The sequence below is a fragment of the Molothrus ater genome, chromosome 2 (genome assembly GCF_012460135.2).
Source record: "Molothrus ater isolate BHLD 08-10-18 breed brown headed cowbird chromosome 2, BPBGC_Mater_1.1, whole genome shotgun sequence".
NCBI lineage: Eukaryota > Metazoa > Chordata > Aves > Passeriformes > Icteridae > Molothrus > Molothrus ater.
The window spans coordinates 62,517,897-62,538,241 of NC_050479.2; the positions used below are offsets into that span (position 1 = coordinate 62,517,897).

At 38.5% G+C, this 20,345-nt stretch overlaps 1 protein-coding gene across 1 annotated transcript; it reads right to left on the reverse strand.

Annotated features, from left to right (window-relative positions):
• Nucleotides 1-278: 278 nt before the first annotated feature.
• On the reverse strand, nt 279-19,162 carry SUCLA2 (succinate-CoA ligase ADP-forming subunit beta). Its single transcript, XM_036381988.1, has 11 exons — nt 19,036-19,162; nt 17,522-17,705; nt 10,396-10,495; nt 10,037-10,199; nt 7,257-7,385; nt 6,699-6,837; nt 5,191-5,352; nt 4,967-5,109; nt 2,523-2,643; nt 2,139-2,227; nt 279-1,092 (listed from the first exon to the last, which is right to left on the reverse strand). Exons 1-11 carry the CDS (start codon nt 19,120-19,122, stop codon nt 1,018-1,020), a joined length of 1,392 nt encoding a protein of 463 aa, XP_036237881.1. The 5' UTR covers nt 19,123-19,162; the 3' UTR covers nt 279-1,017.
• Between the last annotated feature and the right edge of the window lie 1,183 nt (nt 19,163-20,345).

The following is a 20,345-nucleotide window of genomic DNA, read 5'->3' on the forward strand; positions in this document are numbered from 1 at the left end:
GCAGTATTTCCCCAAGAAGCAACAACTTCCTGCATATTTATTTGTGCAGAGACAAGTTATATTTTAGTAAGATATTACATGCATGATATCTGTCCAAGCTTTTCAACATGAGTTCGTGTGGTTTTAATCACACAGTGCACTTCAAGGAGGAAAACAATTAACAAATGTGGCACTACAACTTTCTTCCTAAAAATGTTTTAGTTTCTCTTAAATGATGGCTTAATCCCTGGCTATATGCAATTAATCAAAATGGCAACATAGAAAAAAGAAAGACAGTAAAAGTTTTGGGAGATATTTTATTAATGTACAATTTTATTAGCGATGTACAATAGACATTTTAATTCTCTGTTTATCCTGTCTCCTTGAAGCTTGGTAAATGCTTGTTTGTATATAAAACTACACAATGCTTTTTCGTGAGGACCAGAAACTCTGAAAATATAAGTGCTACAGTATATTTTGTAGTGATTTAACACGTTGTCCAGAAGAGTTACCAGCCACTTCAATGAAGGACTTCTAAAAATATTTCTGATCAAGTTCAAATGCATCTGTTCATAAATAATGATTGGTTTGCTCATGTCCATTATACTGCTAAGTACAAATGTCTCCAACATAAAATACCGTTTCAATACATTTTTCCACGTGGACAGCTAGATAATCCAGTCATATTTACTTTTAAACAAGGCTAATAGAAATTTACAAGTAAAGTAACTTCAAAATTTATTCAGAATAATTATTTTTTCAACCAGAAGCTTTACTTTGGACAACGCAGAAGTATATCGCAAGTGACATTCTGCAGCAGAAGCTGGAGGCTTGAGAATAACAGCTAAGAAAGACTAAATATCAGCAATACACACTTTTACAAGAATTCTGACCATTCTGAATGTTAACATTAAAGATCAGATGCTTCAGTTTGTGCGCCTGTCAATCATAACCTCCACACAAAAGAAAAATTAAAAATTTCCCACAGAACACAGTATTTCAGAGAACATGTTAGACTCTGGCATGACATTTCCCAGATCAAATTGGCAACTGAAATTTAACATCCACATGAGCTTGTTTTGCTAAGCTTACTATTTCAGACAGCTTCACCACCTGAAAAATAGAAAATAAAAACTCAATTTCAGAACAATCCTAAGTTGACTGAGCTGGATCAATGTTTTTAAACAAAATAAAACCAGGGAATCATTAGTAAGATATCAGAGGGGGTTAGGGATGGGATTACTATTTAACTCAGTACTTCTTAATCACTTTTAATTTAAAGATAATAAAGTCTTCTAGAAAACATCTCATGGAGTTAAAAAAGTCTGCTTCTCATTTATAATGAGGTATTTTGATAAAATGCTAAGTTTTAAATTTTATGTGTCACCTTGTTATTTTGCAAGGTGTTGAGGTGGAAACTCACAAGAAATTCCATATACCTAGAAGCTATTTCTCCTCTGAGTTTTTGTTGCAAGCACTTCTAGATCTTATTTTGATACCTTAAGGAACCTCATCTTCTCCTGAATAATGACTCTAAATTTCTCTGAATTATTTCCTGCTTAGAATGACATGTTATAACAGAGCAAGTGGTTCTTTGGGAAAAAAAAATCTGTAAGTTTTCCCATGACACAAAATCCACCAGGTATCTTCTCATTTTTTTGCTATACATTTCTAGTACAACTTTCTTTTCCACAAACAAAGCAAAGCAACACACACATAAATCATTACATCTGAACATCTGAATATCTAATTATCTTATGAGGCCACATCATGATCAACTATAGTTTTAATCATGCACACTGAAATACAGTGGTCGATAAAAGGAAGTGTTACATTGCATTTTTCAGCCACCTCAATTCAAGTATTTTCTCCCAATTAATAAAGCTAAGCTCTCAGCCATTCCCCCACCAAGGGGAGTGGCTGACCTGATCATTCATCTGGTTTTGGTTTGTGGGGTTAAATAGCTTCTGACTGCATCTTTGCTCCCTGACAAATTATGCACTTAGTAACTTGTAAAATATTTGCTTCAGGCGCTGGGAGCAACTGGCACTGGGATTTATCCTAAGCTACCTGAAGTTGATTGAATGGAGTTTTGACTATTCAGTACTCTGCAACAGATGATATGTTCTGAAAAGAATATTCATAACCAGCTATCTTACCATTTTTGCAGCTTCATCCAAGTCATCACATGCAAGGATTTTGAGGCCACTAGCTGTTATCAAAGCTTTGGCATCATCAACTCGTGTACCTTCAGAAACAGATAAAATGCCACTCTTACTGAACAGGAGATTACTACTACCTACTAGTATCACATTTCTAGGAAGCCTGTTCCAGAAGTTAGTGAATAAATTTAGAAAACATTAGTAGTTAAAGAGCAGGAAGTCTCTTTTCATTAACTTTCCAATCCTCACCATCTAAATTCAAGGTTTGCTTTATTTCTCCATTGACTTCAACTCACAGGCAGCTTGCTACACAGTATATAAGCTCAATGACACCTGCCAATTAGAGAAAAATATATTTAAATATATATGAAGCACACTCACCTTGCAACCGTACCACAATAGGAACTTTCAGCTCCAAATCCTTTACTGCCGTAACGATGCCTTGTGCTATGACATCACATCTCATAATGCCACCAAAAATATTTACCAGAATAGCCAGTACCTACAGAATCAATGACAATATTCACATTAAAAATGGCCAGAGACACATCAGATGAAAGCAGCACACAGCCTTCAGTCTAAGGATAATTCAAGCTCTTTAATTGTATTAAGGGACTCTGCAAGAGACAGAACATTTCTGTTCTACAGAACATCAGCAACCAAAGTACAGCTCTTTAGAGTCACATGTAACAGAACAGTTACTTCAGAAAACTGTATTTGTCAACTATTTATCTTTCCATTGCTAACAGTACTTCATCAGAGGTACCCCCACACCAGTAACTCCACATACTGAAAACAGGAATTTTTAAAAACTCATACAGAAGACCCTGTTTACACAGTTTACCTAAAAGTCAGTGTGCTTGGAGATAAGCTATTTGAAATACATTTTATTCAGGAGAATTATGCCAACAATTAAGGGAACTCAAGTGGTAGAAAGGAAGGGAAAAAAGAACCATGGTCAGAGATGAAAGATGAAACAAAGCAGGAATCAAAATGGGTAGACAGCCTTACATGACAAAAGAAAGTCAACAAGACAAAACATTGCTGTGCAACTGGTTCACGAGCAGTAACTTGGCTCCCATGATCTTGCACTTAGACTAGCTCATCTGTGTAGCGCTGTTCTTCCTCCTACCAATGGGCAACTCAGACTGGCACCTCAGAAGGCTGTTCCAAACAAGCCCTGAACTGAACCCTGAGCGCCGTCTGTGACACCAGTGGGCTGTACTGCTCTATGAGTTTCAGCAACAGGAATCCCAGCTGTAGTCAATGTTTTTTCATAAAATAGTGAGGAACTCAAGGAAAGCAGAAAGGAAAAGCTGTCTTAAAAAGTCTCTTTGGACACCCTCTGTCCACACATCAGCAGAGAATTTGCATTGCAAAAACTCTTCCCAAACCAGCAACCCTCAGATTCTTCCTTGTTTCTTCACTTCTCTCCTCCCTGTAATTCAGGTGCTCTGTGACTGTGTCCCTCATTGTTTCCTCAATTCGCTGGAAAAATCTGAAGAAAGGCTTATGAGGATGGGCTGATGGAGCTGGGGTGTCTAGCCTGGAGAAAAGGAGGCTCAGAGGGGACCTTATCATTCTTTACAACTGCCTGAAAGGATGTAGCAATGTGAGGTTCTCCCTCCTCCAAAGTAACAAGTAGTAAGATAAGAGGAAATGGCTTCAAGTTGCACCAGGGGAGTTTTATATTGAATATTGGGAAAAATTTCTTTCCCACAAAGGTTGTTAATCATTGGCACAGGCTGCCTAGGAAGTGGCTGAGTCACCAACCCTGAAGGTATTTAAGACTTGTAGATGTGGTGCTTGGAGATATGGTTTAAGTGCAGGACTGGGCAGTGTTAGATTTATGGTTGGACTCAATTTTAAATGTCTTTTCCAATCTAAATGATTAAATGATTCTGTAGCACTCTTGGAGCGTGTTACAGATCCTGTATTTGGTAATAAGTCTTTCCAATAAGAAAGAGAGTAAGCTCCTCTGAAATATCGCTCACTATTTGTTTCTAGCCCTTTCCAAAGATGAGCAAGTGGTACATAAAATTGTGGTGCAAAAGTAGCATATCATTAGCAGGTCTTGCAAGTCATTCCCACCTTTTATAGTTACCCCTTTTAAAATAGTTTTCTTTATTTTTAAAAAGCCTCAAACTGCCAAGCTCCCCCTGGAATAAGCATCTCTATGTAGACCATCAATCCAGCCTTCATATTATTTTTGTGGAAAAGCTCTTCCTCCAGTTTCAACCAATGAATTATTTTAATAATATTCAAGCACTTCTGATAAATTTCTAATAGGATAAACATTAACGCCCTTCCAAGCCCCTTAAAATTATTTTATCTTACATTATAACAAAATTATTTTATCTTACATTACATATAATCAGCACCTTAGAAACTAGTTTGTGCACAGTACAGCAAATATTCATCTCTACAACTCTACACAAAACACAGACGTAGCTGCAAAACTAGGCCAAAAGAAAAATAAAACTGGAAAACCAACTGAATACCGCTTTCTGTTTGAACAGCAGACAGTGGGAGTTTCTGACTCCAAGATTTCTGGAAATATTCAAATACAGCTGTAACTTCAACCAGAAGACACAAAAATGTCTCCTCAGTACGCAGCCAAAACCCCTATTATTTAAAAAGGTAAAAAAAATCCATAATTATTGGGCCTCCTACATCTGCACCAAGATGAAGCTAAGATTTCCATCTTCTCTCTTTCTAGTGCTATAAAAACACGTTTTCTGGAGAATATGCACTAAGCATTGTCTTCCAAATCATAGCCTGTTTTACCACTGTGTAGGACCTTGATACGCCAACTCTTCCCTCACCTTTTTATCAGAGGTAATAAGCTTAAAGGCTTCTGTCACTTGCTGCACTGTAGCACCACCACCAACATCAAGGAAGTTTGCTGGAGTTCCGCCGTGAAGTTTAATTATATCCATTGTGGCCATAGCTAAACCAGCACCATTGACTACATGAGAATAAAGATAACATTTAGGAATTCAGTTTATAAATCCATTAGGTCATTTAAAATTCATTAAATAGTACATACCTAAGCAGCCTATGTTTCCATCCAACCCTATATAGTTGAGATCTGCTTTTGCAGCATCCTTGTCTCTTTGGTCTTCCTGCGTCCAATCCTGCATATCAAAGATCTTCTTCTGACGATAGGCTGAATTGCTGTCAAAGTTTATCTTTGCATCCATACACATCACTGAAAGGGAAAAAAATACACCATTACTTACCATCATTTAATATTATAGTAACAATTCAAATGCTACATGAATGTGTTAAAGTATATTAAGTCAAACCTGGCAGCTAGGTCATGCAGTCCAAACACAAAGTTTTGCTGCAAAGACACATGTACCACTGTCAGTAAATATAAGATTCTCTCCAGTTTCCCCATATAATCAGTTATGCACAAAAAGGGAAGATAACTACTTCTTCAGAAGCTCTAAACCAAAAAAAGCTTACAACAAGCTGTTTGATAAATCTGAGTAAATTGTTTTCTCTGATCACACTGCAGCCCAGAAAATAATGGGGGGAGTGCACCACAAGTAATTAGCATTAAATTAATCCTTACAGAAGGTCTCTGATTTGAAGGTTTTTTTCATCCATCTTAGTTTTAGCTTTTAGAATAAACATATATAATGTGTGCCTAACAGTAAGCACACAGAAACACGATGAGACAGTGCCTGAATTAGAAGAGAAAATGTTAGGAAAAAACACACAGAAGTAAATTTACCTAAGATTTAGCAAGCAGAAAACCGACAGTATTCTTTACATCAGAACTAACATTGTATGACTTCATTTCTATCCCTCAGTGAAAATGATATAAAAATAACAAGGCACAAGAAACAGATGGAAAAGACTGCTCTATATCAATCACTTAAGCATTATTTAAAAAAAACACACAAAAAACCACCCCAGTGACAGCAATAACACACTTTGATAAAAGAGCTACATTCACGTTTAAATTTCAAACTGTTGTATCTGAGTTCAAGCACAAATACTCTCTACAGGCTTATTTTTTATAGAGTGGAATTGGCTGTGATTGTACATTAAATAACTATTCTGCAACTAGATATGCTAAAAATGTCATAAACATCAAGATATTACTTAAACCCCTACAGTCTTTCCATACATCACACTCCATCAGTTATTCTAATGCCTGAGTCATAAAGGCAGGTTTCTCGTAGTTACTACTATTCTGGTTAACATCACAGTACCAATTTTGGATACATGCAGTGGCTCAAGTTTCAATTTATGAATTTTGAAAAGACCTGATTTCCAGAAATGCCTTATCCTGGATAGATATGCTCTTTATTTAAAAATTTAAGAAGGAAGTTACTTACACTTAAGCTCATACTTAGCAATTAAGAGCAGATTCCTACTATATTTAGAGTCTCAAATTTATCTGCTTGATTAATTTTTTTTCAACATAGCATGTTAATACTAACTCCTCTTGCTGTATACAGCTGAAGTTTCATCAGTGTGAAGCAACCTAGATTTACAAAAATGCCAAGGTGTTACATGAAGAGTATCAATAAGAAACATTACCGACTCCTGATGCATCTTCCACCATAGGATTTATTTCTATCATGGTAGCATCATATTTCAGAAAGAGATTATATAATTTGATCATATTTTCAGCTGCTTCATCCACCAAATTAGGAGGAAATCCCATTTTCTGGGCAAGCTGAAAGTAAAAGAATGGTTATTGTTAACTCATGTTAGGGTGTCTCAGTTTAGCTAGTATTTCAGTGTCACTGGAATTTGTAGATGTAGAACCCGCCCTGTCCACTGGGGGGGGAAAAACAAACTCACTCTCTGGTTTGAACAGATTGTTTTCCATATAGAACACTGCACTTATCCTAAAAAAGAGGTAATAAATTTTTATCATGCTATGCCTTTGCACAGCTGTATAAAAGCTGTATAAATACTGCCATGCAGTTGGATTTACACTGATTCGCCTGAAAATACTTAAGTATCTAGTTCAAACCTGTTTCAAACAAGGATTTAAGACAACTCAGCAGGTTGAATGCACACACCCTTTATAAAAATTAGAAGCAACTTTCCCATCCTCACTAACGTGTACTTTCCCACATTAACAATTACCCTAACAGCTTGTTCCTTTTTTATGCCTTCTACTATATCAATGGGTTCCTTAATTATCGCCTCAGGATTCTCTGCAGCAACATCTTCAATATTAACACCACCCTGAGAACTGCCTATCAGCACAGGACCCTAGAACAAAAAGGAGAAAAAAAAAAGCATAAGTAATTTGATACCACACAATCAAAACTTAGTTCTTCCTATAAGATACTTAACAGCAATAAAACCTTTTTTGTTGAAAAAATTAATGTGCATCTACTCAATACCTCTATATAAACCTTTTAATAATACTTTTCAAATGTTAAAGTGCGTGTCAGGTCCACTTTCTTTTAATAAGGAAAAATTTCCTCTGTAAAGTAGCAGCAAAACAATTAACACCGACATACTATTTTTGAATTTTCATAGAAAGATTCAACTTCATAATCACATACATTTTATCTTTTAGGCATCACCAGAGAAGTGCAACTACCTTCTCACCTCCACCTTCTCCACTCATTCCTACACAAATACAGATCAAATGCCAGGCACTCATTTTTTCATTCTGCCATGCTGCAACTCCAAGGACAAATGGAGGTCTGCAGAACCTAGTGATAAATTACTGCAAACCATACCTATTCACTAGGAACACAGTGTTCAGTAACTAAAGCCTTCACTGAAAGTAAGCCATAGCAAAACAAAACAGCACTCAATTATTCATTAATAAAAGAAATTAAGAAACCAGAACTGACAGCATTTGCAGCTGAGTTTGTTTTTAAAAAAGCCAAATCTCAACAAAAACATGAGGGACTCAGTACATGGAACCTAAAAATCTCTCCTCCAGTTCACAGTAAAGACATACCTTGATCCCTTCAACCAACCTTCTCTTATCACCACCCATGCATGGATTATGGCCATGGGTGTACTAAGGCAACATCTCCTATCAGCAGAACTCAAAGATTAAACAGCCTTATAACTGTTGACAATTAATTATAGAAAATGTGACCCTGGTTTAGAGAACACGTTTAATAACCACACCACTCCCCTCCCATTACCATCCTTCCAAATGGAAATACATGGCTTGCAAATGATTCTGCATCTAACAGCAAGATTCAACTCAATGAACATTTTTGGATATTCTTATCTTGAACTGTCAGTAAGCTACAAACTGATCATAAAATAACTCATCGTTCCATAGAATTGACCAAAGTGAACAGTTTTGCTTAAAACATAAACCCCTGCTGGCAAATAATATCCAAGTCATAAAGTTCCAGTTTCAGCTGGCTATTTTAATCATTTTTCCCCTCCTTAAAGGAAGAGGTTTACAACAACATCAAGAATAAACACTGTGTGCTATTCAACCTTCACACTTCCTTCTTTTGAAAGGCATTTCCTCATCCTAAGTATCCTATACAAGTTACAGTAATAATAAACACGTCTAAAAACATGACTTATAAAGTCAGCAGTAAAAACCAAGCACATCCCTATCAAAAGGCAACAACCCACACAGTATGATCAATATATACTAGTAAGACTTATCTTTTATACAAGACCAAGAACATGCCATGAAAATATGTTTCCCTTCTTTATCTAATTTGCTACAATCAGTTCCAGTAGATTTTATTTCCATAAGCATCATTGCTTATTGCTTACACAATTTTAGGAGTCTGAAATCTGTTCATTTACAGCATTTTAATGCCACCTTGTGGTGCATATGGTAACACTTGAATCTCCCTTGCTCTATTCCAGCACACATCTCAATAGAGGTGCCCAAGTCACATAATTCAACACAACTGATACTTTCCCATCAAAAAGAACACTATGAAGGAAGAAAAAGGAACAAATACTTAATTCCTAATACGGCTATGAAAAAAAAAAATTAGAGTAAGACTAGTTTTCTCATTCCTCCACAGAAAATTATTTCATTCATACACAAATATCCCCTAATTACCAAAACCAGTGCCTCTGCAAAGCACCTGAACAGACAAAACTCAGTTTTTCTAAGCTTCAGCAAATAAAGTTCCAAGATCTGTTCCAAATTCTGGCTTCAATAAAGTTACTTACCAATTCATGTTCTATGCTCCAAATAGAACACTTGTCTGTCAGAAAACACTGACATACTTCAGCAACCACACTTGAATTGTAGTCTAAAAAACTACATACCCATATATACAGCCCATACACACAGAAAAAAATGGCTTTCATTTTCCTGAAAGATATGAAGACAGACCTCTAGGCCCAAAACTTCTTACCCATTTCCTGGAAAGCATTAGTATAAGAAAACTACTAGCACTCTCAAAATCAAGGGACACACCAGTGCACCTCTGGGAACCTTCACACACCGGAGAAAAAGGATGTTGGATTTATGCAGGACCATTTGCTCTTCCACAACACTGTCACTTATCTTGTTTCTGACACTTAAGGTGTAAATGCACATGCACACATATAGCTGTGTTTTTAAACTAAATTGCATAATCCAGTAGGCAAATGCAAATTAAAACCAAAATGGAAATTACCCCCTTATTCTACCCATCTCCCCTTTGACCATGTAACTCCGAACTTCAGTTGGGGCTACCAACACTCATTTATTATTCTGTAAATTCAAATTGTAGCATTACATCTTTACAGCATTTAAAAACAAAGTCAATCATATGTTTTTGTTTTCCAGATACACTGGAAAACAAAATTTAGCTTGTATACTTCTGATTTTCAAAAGCAAGTGAACAGTAAACAGTTCTGTTGAATTTTTTTTTTTTATTCAGTTGTAACAAGTTAATTAGCTTACTTCTATTTCTAATATTACTCACTTGAAAAGACCTTTCCATTGTTATTGCAAAATAGTATTCTCTCCTGGGATATCTGCGTTCACAGATAAATACTTGATTGCATATCCTGCCCTTCTCTCCTGTCTGCTTGGTAAACAACTTCTTTCCGATCATTTGGGAGGAGACAGCTTTTGCTTCTTCTGGACTAGAATAAAAGAAGCTCAGAATGTGACAAAGAAACTGCTGTAAAAACAAAAGTAGTATTAAAAAAGTCTTATCTAATTTTTGTTATTTTAAGGTTAATAACTAAAACCCTGGTTTTAAAGAAAGCAATAGGTTCAATCCATAATGTGAAACCTTGAAATTTTTCCACTTGGTTGGATAATTTAGAAAGAACTTACGAAAAAACTATTTTCACTCCTCCTTTGAGGCCACCTTCAAATGTTCCTTTTCCTCTACCACCAGCTAAGACCTGTGCTTTTACCACAATATCCTTTGAACCTAGAACAAAAGAAAACACAAAAAATGTCATCTATGACTATAAAACAAATTGCTTCAGGTAAAATAACAAAGGCTGCTTTAATTTTATCCCCCTTTCTCCATGCCCACCATTCAAAACAACCATGTGAATCCAAAACTATATTGCAATTCACACAGATAGTTCCAAAAATCTCAAATAATCCACAATTTGCAGATTTAGGCTGTTCTGTGAGCAAACTTTGGTGAGTTAGTACCCAGAAATGCTGGTGTTCTGATCATCTTTAATACATGCTAGAGTCACATATGATTACGCACCCAGTAAGAAATAGTTAGCACCTCACAGATTATTAACAAGATGGAACTGAATCTCTGACACACTATATGCAAGGTTTTCTTCAAACAATTACAAATACCCTATACCTGTAAAGCATTCCCTTCCCAGCAATGATATGTAACTATAGCACTTACCCAAGTCAGCTTGCCAGGTACACTCTAGGCTTCCACCCAGCACAGCACTAAGGCATAAGTTTGAGTGCTTTGCAGAAATCAGAGGCCTAAACAAACCCATTATTCTTCCAAGAGTAGGCAAAGTAAGCCCTTTAGTTGGCTTTAACTGTTTAAAAATCCTTTACAAAATATTCTTCTAGGAGGGGAAACTCGGTATTTGAGTTTAAAAAGTAAAGCGTGAGAATATAACAAAAATTAACTGGGATACTCTGAACTGTCATTGAGAGACAAAAAAGCAAAGAAAAATAGTTCAAAAAAATATGAATGCTGAGAGGACATGAGGAGTAATGGACTGCAGAAAATAGGGAGGCTAAGAATTGCCCTAAATAGGGCAATGTTCTTTTGTTCTTAGGCAGAGTCGTGGGCTATATGCACCACTACCCTGATCCCAGAAGATATTTTCTTAAAAATGTTGTTACCGTGATGCATTATAATATTTCGTCAACATATAGATATCCAAAAGAATGTGAGAAAAACAACTTTTAATTTTTCACAATCAGTTTTGGCTGTAACATCATTGGACTGATCCTTATTTAATGACTGAGTCATTAAATAAGCAGATTACTAATGATCTGTAAATTGTTTTCCTCTAGCACTGCAAACTAGCTGCTTGATTGCATAAACAAGTTCAAGGTTTATTTGAGCAGCTCTGTCTACAAGCAATTAAGCTGCACAGATGTACCTGAAACAAACTTAAGTCAGTACATCCCAAGAAAACCATAACCCATCATGCAGAAAGTTCACTGTTCAATAAACATTTTTTCCCACAGCTCCTATTGAAAATTACTCTAAAAAAAGAGGAAGCACTTGGTCACACACCTCATCTGCAGGGTTCCAGCAGCAGCGCTGTCACACAATCTGACACAGCAAAGAACTGCTGATACACAGTAATCCAAGAAAAAAATCTGGAAACCAGCAGCTACCATAGTTTTCTACTCAGTATCAACAGTTGTGCCCTTGTTTTTTTGCTTACGAGGCTTTGAAATACTGCTAGGCTTGTGTTTCAATGAAAAATAGCAGTTTCTGCCCTGGAGCAGATAAGCCAGCAGACACACCACCACAGAAGTTCCATCCTGCCTCCAGCCCTCAGCTTTTCACTCCAGCCTCGTTTCTCACGCCAGTAGAAGCACTTGTGCTATCATGCCTTCAAGCACATCAGAACAGTGATTCCCTGAAGGCAAAAGCTCATCCAGCAGACAGACAGTGCTTCTGCAGACTTGTGCACCATGTGACAGGCACACACATAGGAACTTCAGAGAGCAGGACTCCAGCTTTCAGCAGCAGTAACAAATTGTAAAGCCTTAATACAGGGCACTGGAACACCAGTACAACTCATGTGGACAAGCAAGCTGAAGGCCAATGCAGAAATCTCTGCACAAGCATTTGGTAAGCATCACATTTCCATGTTAATGGCAGTCAGCCCTAAAAGCACAGATAAGTACAATAGCCTGAAAAACATAGGAAATGCTTAGAAAACTAAGAGTAGATACCAGTGAGAACAGGTGTCTGAAATCAGAACACTGATTTAGCATTCATCGGTTCAGGACAAGAAAAATCTATACATTTACTAACACTACAGTTATCACCTTCAACAATCAGTTATTAACGAGACAGTGAAAGAGTTACACAGTCAGCAAACAAAACCATCTTCACTTCTATCAATACTAATACCTGTTTTTTGGAAGGAATAATTTCTGATTCTATAATTTAAGCTTTCAAACTGGGAGAAAGATCAATGCATGCAGGGAAGCAGAAAGATATCCATGTAAAATGCAATCTTCTAATAAGCTTATTAAGAGGTAAGAAGGGTCATTGTTCACTGTATCTCTGCAGTTTCCTGTGCAAATGGAAAGTCCAATGATTACAGCACACAGGCCTGATTAAAATGTTCTGCTTTACAAGTTTTCATTCTGACTTTTGTCAAATCACATTAATTGCCACTTCTCTGCCCAATACTATCTGTAGCAGAGGTACTGCTTTCCACATATTACAGACACCTTCAGAACAACCATGCAAGCCTAATCTATTCTGACAAGACAGACAACAGTAAAGGGCAGTGACAGGTTAGTAACTCAAGTGTCAATCAAGTTCTCAAGTACCATTCAACTGCAAACTTATCCTGGGAGAGACAGAGACCTGTAACTTTTGCTTCAGTCTGTATTTCAAAGTTCTTGCACCAGAAAAAGTAACCCTCCATTTATAAGACAAGCTATTTTTTTCTTGTTGCACAGATACAAAATACCTAAATTTAAACAATACAGGTGCATTTACTAGCATTAGGAAAAGAGGGGTTTGTAACTAACAACAGGAGTGTCAATATAATATTCTGACCGTAATTCTGTCAACAGAGCCAGAGAATCTCTTCAGAGTACACTGCATTTCATTAGTAAGTATAGTAACTGTGAATTTTAACTTCAAAATCACATTTTTTCAGCTTTTGAAACTTTTGGGTATTAGAATACTCATTGCATGCAAATCAAAAGTATAACTATTGAAATAATTATGTGCCAGGAATCATCATCCTTTCACTGAAAGGACCATACCAATCAGGAGACTGAACAAGATGTTTTGCTGTAATAAAATATTTTCTACACAAATACTTCCTGACATTAATCAACTGCATCAAATTCATTATCAGCTCACAAGACAGGTTTGGTTTTGTCAACAGCTTAAGTCAAGCAATTAAAATACAGAGGTCAAAATTTGAATGTGCTGGTTATACAAGTCTATTTTAATTAGTGAATTATCATCAACAATATGTTTTGATATTTTAACTTCAAAGGAGTGAAGTGCTACAGAAGAAATCAAAGGCTGAAGCAAAATTTAAGATTCAGATGCCAAAAAAATAACATTTGTCAGAATGTAAGTAATTGTTTGGTTTCTCACCTACTACTGCTGTTTATCTAGAGATTTTGACCAGGTAAGTAGGAACATAATTGCATGATTTTTTTAACACCTGGGGGATTTCTGCTTAAGTTTGCCACCTTAGATCATCATCTATATCCTAGAGCAACTGAATAAACACTCTGGAATTTCAGACAGCCTAAAAGACATCAGGAACATAGACAGATAATTGACCAACAAGGAAAACTGATAATGGCAACCAAAAAATACCATATATAAAAGTATGACAGATATGAGTTTTCACTATGACATAGACTAGAAAACTCCAAATACTTAAATCAGACAGCCAAGGTGGGTGTGGCGTACACTAAGGAGAAAACCATCCCAGCTTTTTGCCACAACGCCTGGAACATGTTTTTTGAAGAGCTAATAAAGAAAAAGCTAGCACTTTACCTAGAAAATAATTGCACGCATTGTACTAAACTTTGATTTCTGACTAAATCAAGCCTAGGATCAAAAACCCTGTTTTTTAATCTAGCCAGGTTCACACATTACTTTTTAAAGTTTTTTTAACAGATACAAGTTGTATGTTTAGGCAACAGATGGAAAAATAAATAATACTGAAAAGTATTTAAAAGATGTTAGTAACATTGAAAAAAATCTAGAAGGTCTGAAAAAAATCATCTATTAATCACGTAACTGTCAGCAGGAATACAGCCAAAGCAATTACTGGAGCTATTCTGTAGAAAGCATACCAAAACAGAACATTCTTTATAAACCACATGGACATGGAGTTGCACTGGACCTCTTAAACTGCAACAGCAAAAGTAGCACACTCAATTCCAGGACCCTCAGTCTCCTTTTAAGAAAGGTGAAATGTTTTGCACTCTCTCTCTCAACACCTCCTATTTTATACAGCTTTATATTTTACTAAAATTTCTCAGTCTGTCATGCACATAAAGCTGTGGGATTCATTACCTGAAAACCCAACAAAATCACCAGCACACAGAAGTGGCTTCAAGATATTAATGTCTTACAAAGTCTTACTTCTCAAGTCATCATGAATCGAAATATATGCTATTAAAAAACCCCAGACAAGGACACAATATGTCACTGCCTTTCACTCCACTGTTACCAGAGGAAAGGGATCAGGAAGCATCAAAACTTGAGTTACAACAATACATTGCACCTATGGAAGTGTCTCTTAACAAACAGCAATGTTCATTTCAAATAGTGTGTTCTCCTGAGCTACCTGCTGTCACACTGATCAAGCATCTGTTCACTAAACAGTCTTTAGGTTCATTAGTCATGTTCTTGATAACACACACATATCAGCTTCTCAATCAGAACTGGTCACAGTGCTAGCTGGAATGCACACATGGCTAAGAGCAAGCCATAAACTTCAAGGCAACCAAGTCATGCTGCAGTCTCTTATCAAAGCTGTGGAACAGAACTTACTCAGCTCATTTGTTTTCCAAAATTTAAGTGAGATGATTATGTAACACTGATTTAGCTACAGCCACAGCTAACCTATGATAATCTCTGTTAACAAGAAGTTCACATTTGCTATACATTGGGATAAAAATTTACCCATTTCTAAGTGAAGTATTTGCAAAAGGGAAGAAATCCAATGCCAAACTCAACCTTTAGTCAGAAATCTGCTCTGTGTAAATTTACCAGGAATATGTGGATAAGCACTAGGGAAACAGAGCAAAGAGTATTACCAACTGTCTTTGTAATGATCTAGACAAACATTTGATTAAACAGTTTAGCATATAAAAAGAAAAAAAAAATCCTATCTACTGGCAATTACTTCCACACAACAAAAATCAACAATGCGTGGGTGGACCAAAAATAGTGAATGTTTTCATTCTGATACAGTTTGGTTTGTGTTTTGTTGATTTTTTTTAAGTACTAAATGAAAGCTAGCAGCTAAATGCCTACAAAAACAAATAAATCCAAAACACTGGAGCAAAGAATAATGTCACCACTCAGAATGAGTTCTGGACTTGTTTGAACAATATCTCAAAACTCCTTCAAGCTCCTTCAGTGTGTCTTCTCCTTTCAAGAAGATTTTCCCTTCCTCATCTCAAGTACAAAGAAAGTCACAGCATCGACTACACACCAACTCCAACAAATATTTGGCTGACAACCAGAAGTCCCGAATTCCATCCACTAAAGGATGCCAACTCACACACTTCACAACTTCATTCTTCTAATCCCCAAGAAATTGCCCAGAGTCCCACACTCCAGATAACAGGCATGCCTATGATGTCACAGGGATGACACAGAGCTATAAACCAGCAGCCAGATCCATACCCACACTGCTGGAGGAGCCCTCTCTGAGCAGGAACAAAACAAAGGAATCCTGACCTACGAGTTTCTGGGCTGTTGATTAAAGAGCCACAGACAAAGGTGCTCTCCTTTTCCTCCAGCAATATCTGTGCAAACATTTAAGTAGAGAAAAGGGGTATGCCTGATTTGGGAAGTTTTGATCCTGCTATAAACTCACCCTTAACAGAAGGTAAGGTTTTGAAGCTTAAATCATTCTCAGAAGTATATCAGCAACTTCCTTTCATATTAATGAAATTATTATAATTTTGTATCACTCACTCTCTAACAACAGGAACAAGATAAAGAAGGGATCTGACAATACCTGAATTTCTGGGATATCATGCCTGAAGGAAAAGCAGCCTTTCAATTCTTTTCTACATTACAAAGCAGCATAACTTGCTCTAGAAGAAAAATTATCGTTTTTTTCAGATCTCATTTCTCACACTAAATCTCCATATGAAACTGAAATGAATCCAGCAAAATCTATAACCTCGGGAATCACTATGAATGTATCCCTTTGGAGCTGAATAGAGATTTGAGCATTTGCATAGGAGAAAGGAATATGACAACCAATGTCCTTCACTAAAACTTTGTGACAAGCCTAACATGTTTTTCCAGTGAGGAAAAAAAAATCCCAGACTTTAAACTAAGAAAACCCCCCCAACAAACAAATCAATCAACCAAAAAAATCCCTATCTTCTAATGTCTGACACAATAGAAGCTGACAATAGAAGCTGACAAATTAAATCCAAATTACACAAGATTTTATGAGGACAGATTGTAATTAAAGTGGCAAATTAATAGGCAAAGTCAAGTCCAAAATTAAAGCTCAATTCTAAATTAAGTATTTAAGTACACAGCAAATGAGACTGGATACTTTTTCATCAACAAGACAGGAATTTAGCATAGGAGCTACCAAAGTCCTCCCCTCCTGTGTGAAGTAGCTGCATTCTGCCAGAAAAGCACACCCACAAAGGAACAAGATTTTACTCTTCTTTTGTAGCCTAAAGAGAAGTATAGTTTGCATCTTCTGTTCTACATGAGATCTCATCACCACCACTGAAACTCTTCAAACAAGACTTCCTCTAACCTTGCTGAAAGTAGAAAGAAATCCAGGACTTGCACAAAGTAGAGTCTATTACTCATCTCAAACAGGTTTAAGTAGTTGTATTAGTCTAAGCTAATAAAATTTATACCTGACCTACTCCTTCTTAACAAGAAGGCTGCTTCACAGGGAAGGCTCTCCTAAAGGGAAGGTATATTCAGAACTCCAAGCAACATCTTACCAAGAAAGACAGAAAAAGTAGGTACACCTTGTATCAATCCCATGCCTATTAGTATACGTTCTCTTTAATATTATACCTATTTCTTTTGCTATTTTGTAAGCTTCATCTGGCGTATTGGCAACCACTCCATGTGGAACAGAAATGCCAGCCTCCTTCAACAGTCCCATGCTCAGGTACTCATGCAGTGATAGCCTCCTCTGTTGCTGTTGTTGCACTTGAAACCCATGATTGCTGAGTATTCCTGGACCTCCAGCAAGCACCTGAAGGAAAAGAATAAAAAGAAAAAAAAAAAAGAAAACAAAAAGAAGAATGTGACTGTTGTGAATGACTACCCTCTTTGTTTAGGTTTAAAAACCAGTCTACATATTAAAGAAGTATACTTTAGTGTTCCAGTGCAAACACCTGAACATTTCATCCTACCCTTCCACATTAGTCATTCATATCAGGTCTGGTATTTGATTTTGGGAAGTTTTATTGGCCAGGGGGAAAGAGCTGGTGAAACTACTAGCACTGACAAGGACTGTAACACAAAGATCAACAACAACAAATGCAAAAAACATTTTTTGTATTTCACTACATGCAAATAAGACCTTAATTTTATACAAAAACAAAGCAAGAAACCTACTGAATTCAGCTAATCCATGAACACGGATGATCATCAAAAGACTCAAAGTAAAAATTTTACAAACAAAACTCACATACAAAACAAACCTTTGCTTTTATTTTTATTTTTTTAGTATGCACCACTGGCACAAGCACCATAAAAATCAGCCTGAACTAGGAAGTTTCTAACAAGCTAGATTTTTAAGGCTTCATTTCACTTCAAATAAAGGAAACAAGCAGACGACACATGAGCTTTACTACAGCATTCCAAGCTAGCGAACCGACAGGGCCTACGTAGCCTCCAGAGCGTTCCTTCTCCAAGCAGGACGTTCCCTCCTTGGCACGACCCCAGGGGAGAGGCGGCCCGGGAGGCTGCGTGTAACTCGAGAGGGGCACTCAGGGCGACCTTCCCCAGACGCGGCAGGAGGAAAAAGCGGCAGCGAGCGTCACACACCGTGTCACACACCGTGTCACACACCGTGTCACACACCGTGTCACACACCGCAGCCTGCCGAGCTCCTCCGTGTCATCGCTTCCCACGGGTGCTGCAGCCAAAAACAAGCCCGCGCCCCCGAATGGCATCCAGAGGAGCCAAGAACAGAGGCTGGGAGGGGGGAGCTGCAAGAAGAGTTAAACTGGCACAGCCCGACACCTCCTAGCAGCAAGGTGACGGCGGACATGGAAACACGGGGATTTCCACCAAGATAGAAGACCGGGGCGCTGAAAAGGAAGGGAAAAGGAGCCACGCAGGGAAGACTTGCCACAAGCAAGACCAGCGGCTGCGGGGGCCCGTACACCAAAGGTGAGCGCCGGGCTGCCAGCCCCGCCGCAGGGCAGGCCAGGGCAGGGCAGGAGGGCGGCGGGAGCGCGCCGAGACAGACGCTCCTCTCGCCGGCGCTCCGCACGGAGCGACCTCGACCGCGACCCCAGCCGGCCCGACCCCGCTTCAGCCCCCCCAGCCCACCCCCGCTCCCGAGCGGCCGCTACCTTCCCCGCGGTGGAACCCAGCGAGGCGCGGAGGCCGCTACCCCTCAGCCCGGCCGCCACCCGGCTGCAGATCATGGAGGCCGCCATGGCCGAGCCCCTTCGCCCTCGGGTGCTCCCGGCAGCGCGCACGCGCCCCTCGCGGACCGGGGCGGGGCCAGGAAGCGCCTCGCGCGGCCCCGCCCCCGCAGTGACGCCCGCCCGGCGCCGGGGAGGAGCGGCCTTGAGGGGCGCTTCCCGGCATCTCGTTCTTTCCGCCGTTCTGGTTTTAATAACGGTTATTTTTGCTTCGCAAGGATCCTAAATGGGTTGTAATCCATCCACAACCTTCCGACCGCGTCGGCCCCGGTTGGCACCGCCTGTGTTAAAAGGGAGGAAGGAAGCACAGCTCCCTTATGCCACGCCCACGCTCCCTCCCGCTTCAGCTTCCCAATAGCAGAACTTGCAGTGTTTTCACTGCAGAGAATTACTTGTTTCGGTTCCGTATTTCAGGGCGTTTCCGTGCAGCAACGTAAACAACCATCTAACCATTCTTGCTTAAGACAAGGGGGAATGGTTTTAAAGTGAAAGAGGGCAGGTTTAGATTAGATGTCAGGAAGGAATTCTCTGTTGTGAGGGTGGAAGGCAGTCGAACAGGTTTCTCAGAGAAGCTGTACATGCCCCATCCCTGAAAGTGTTCCAGGCCAGGCTGGATGGTGCTTTGAGCAACCTGGTCTAGTGGAAGGTGTCCCTGTCCATGTCAAGTGGGTTGGAATTAAATAATCCATAAGGTCCCTTCCAACCCAGACCATTCCGTGTTTCTAGTATTTCTAGATATTTTGCAGCCCCTTCCCCATGCCACAACCCCCATTTCTGCCTCACACAGCTCCACTCTGTGCCTCCCTCTCTGCAATTCAGTGTCTGTACTTTTACTTGGGTGGCCTCGACTCAGGTCACTAAGGAACTGAAGCAGGGAACAGGTGTCCCTGCAGAAACTAGTGACCAGACCTTGTGACTCACCAGCAGGCAAAGCTTTTTCCTTTAAAACAAAATGGTAATTAGGAAAATAGCATTAGCCTGGGAAATTGGAACAAGAATGTCCTTTACCCATAATAAGGAAAAATGCAGTTACTTCCATACATTATGAACATCAAAGGAAGATCTGATGTGAAAGAAAACCGTGTCAGAGCTGTGATTCTTCTTGAGTTTTTTAACTTGAATTATCCAATAAATAACTGGATGAGTTGCTTATTTTTGTTCTGAAACTGAAAATGCATTTTCATAACTTCTCCTTGGGTGAGTATTGCAAAAGATGGAGTCATTCTGGTTCAGTT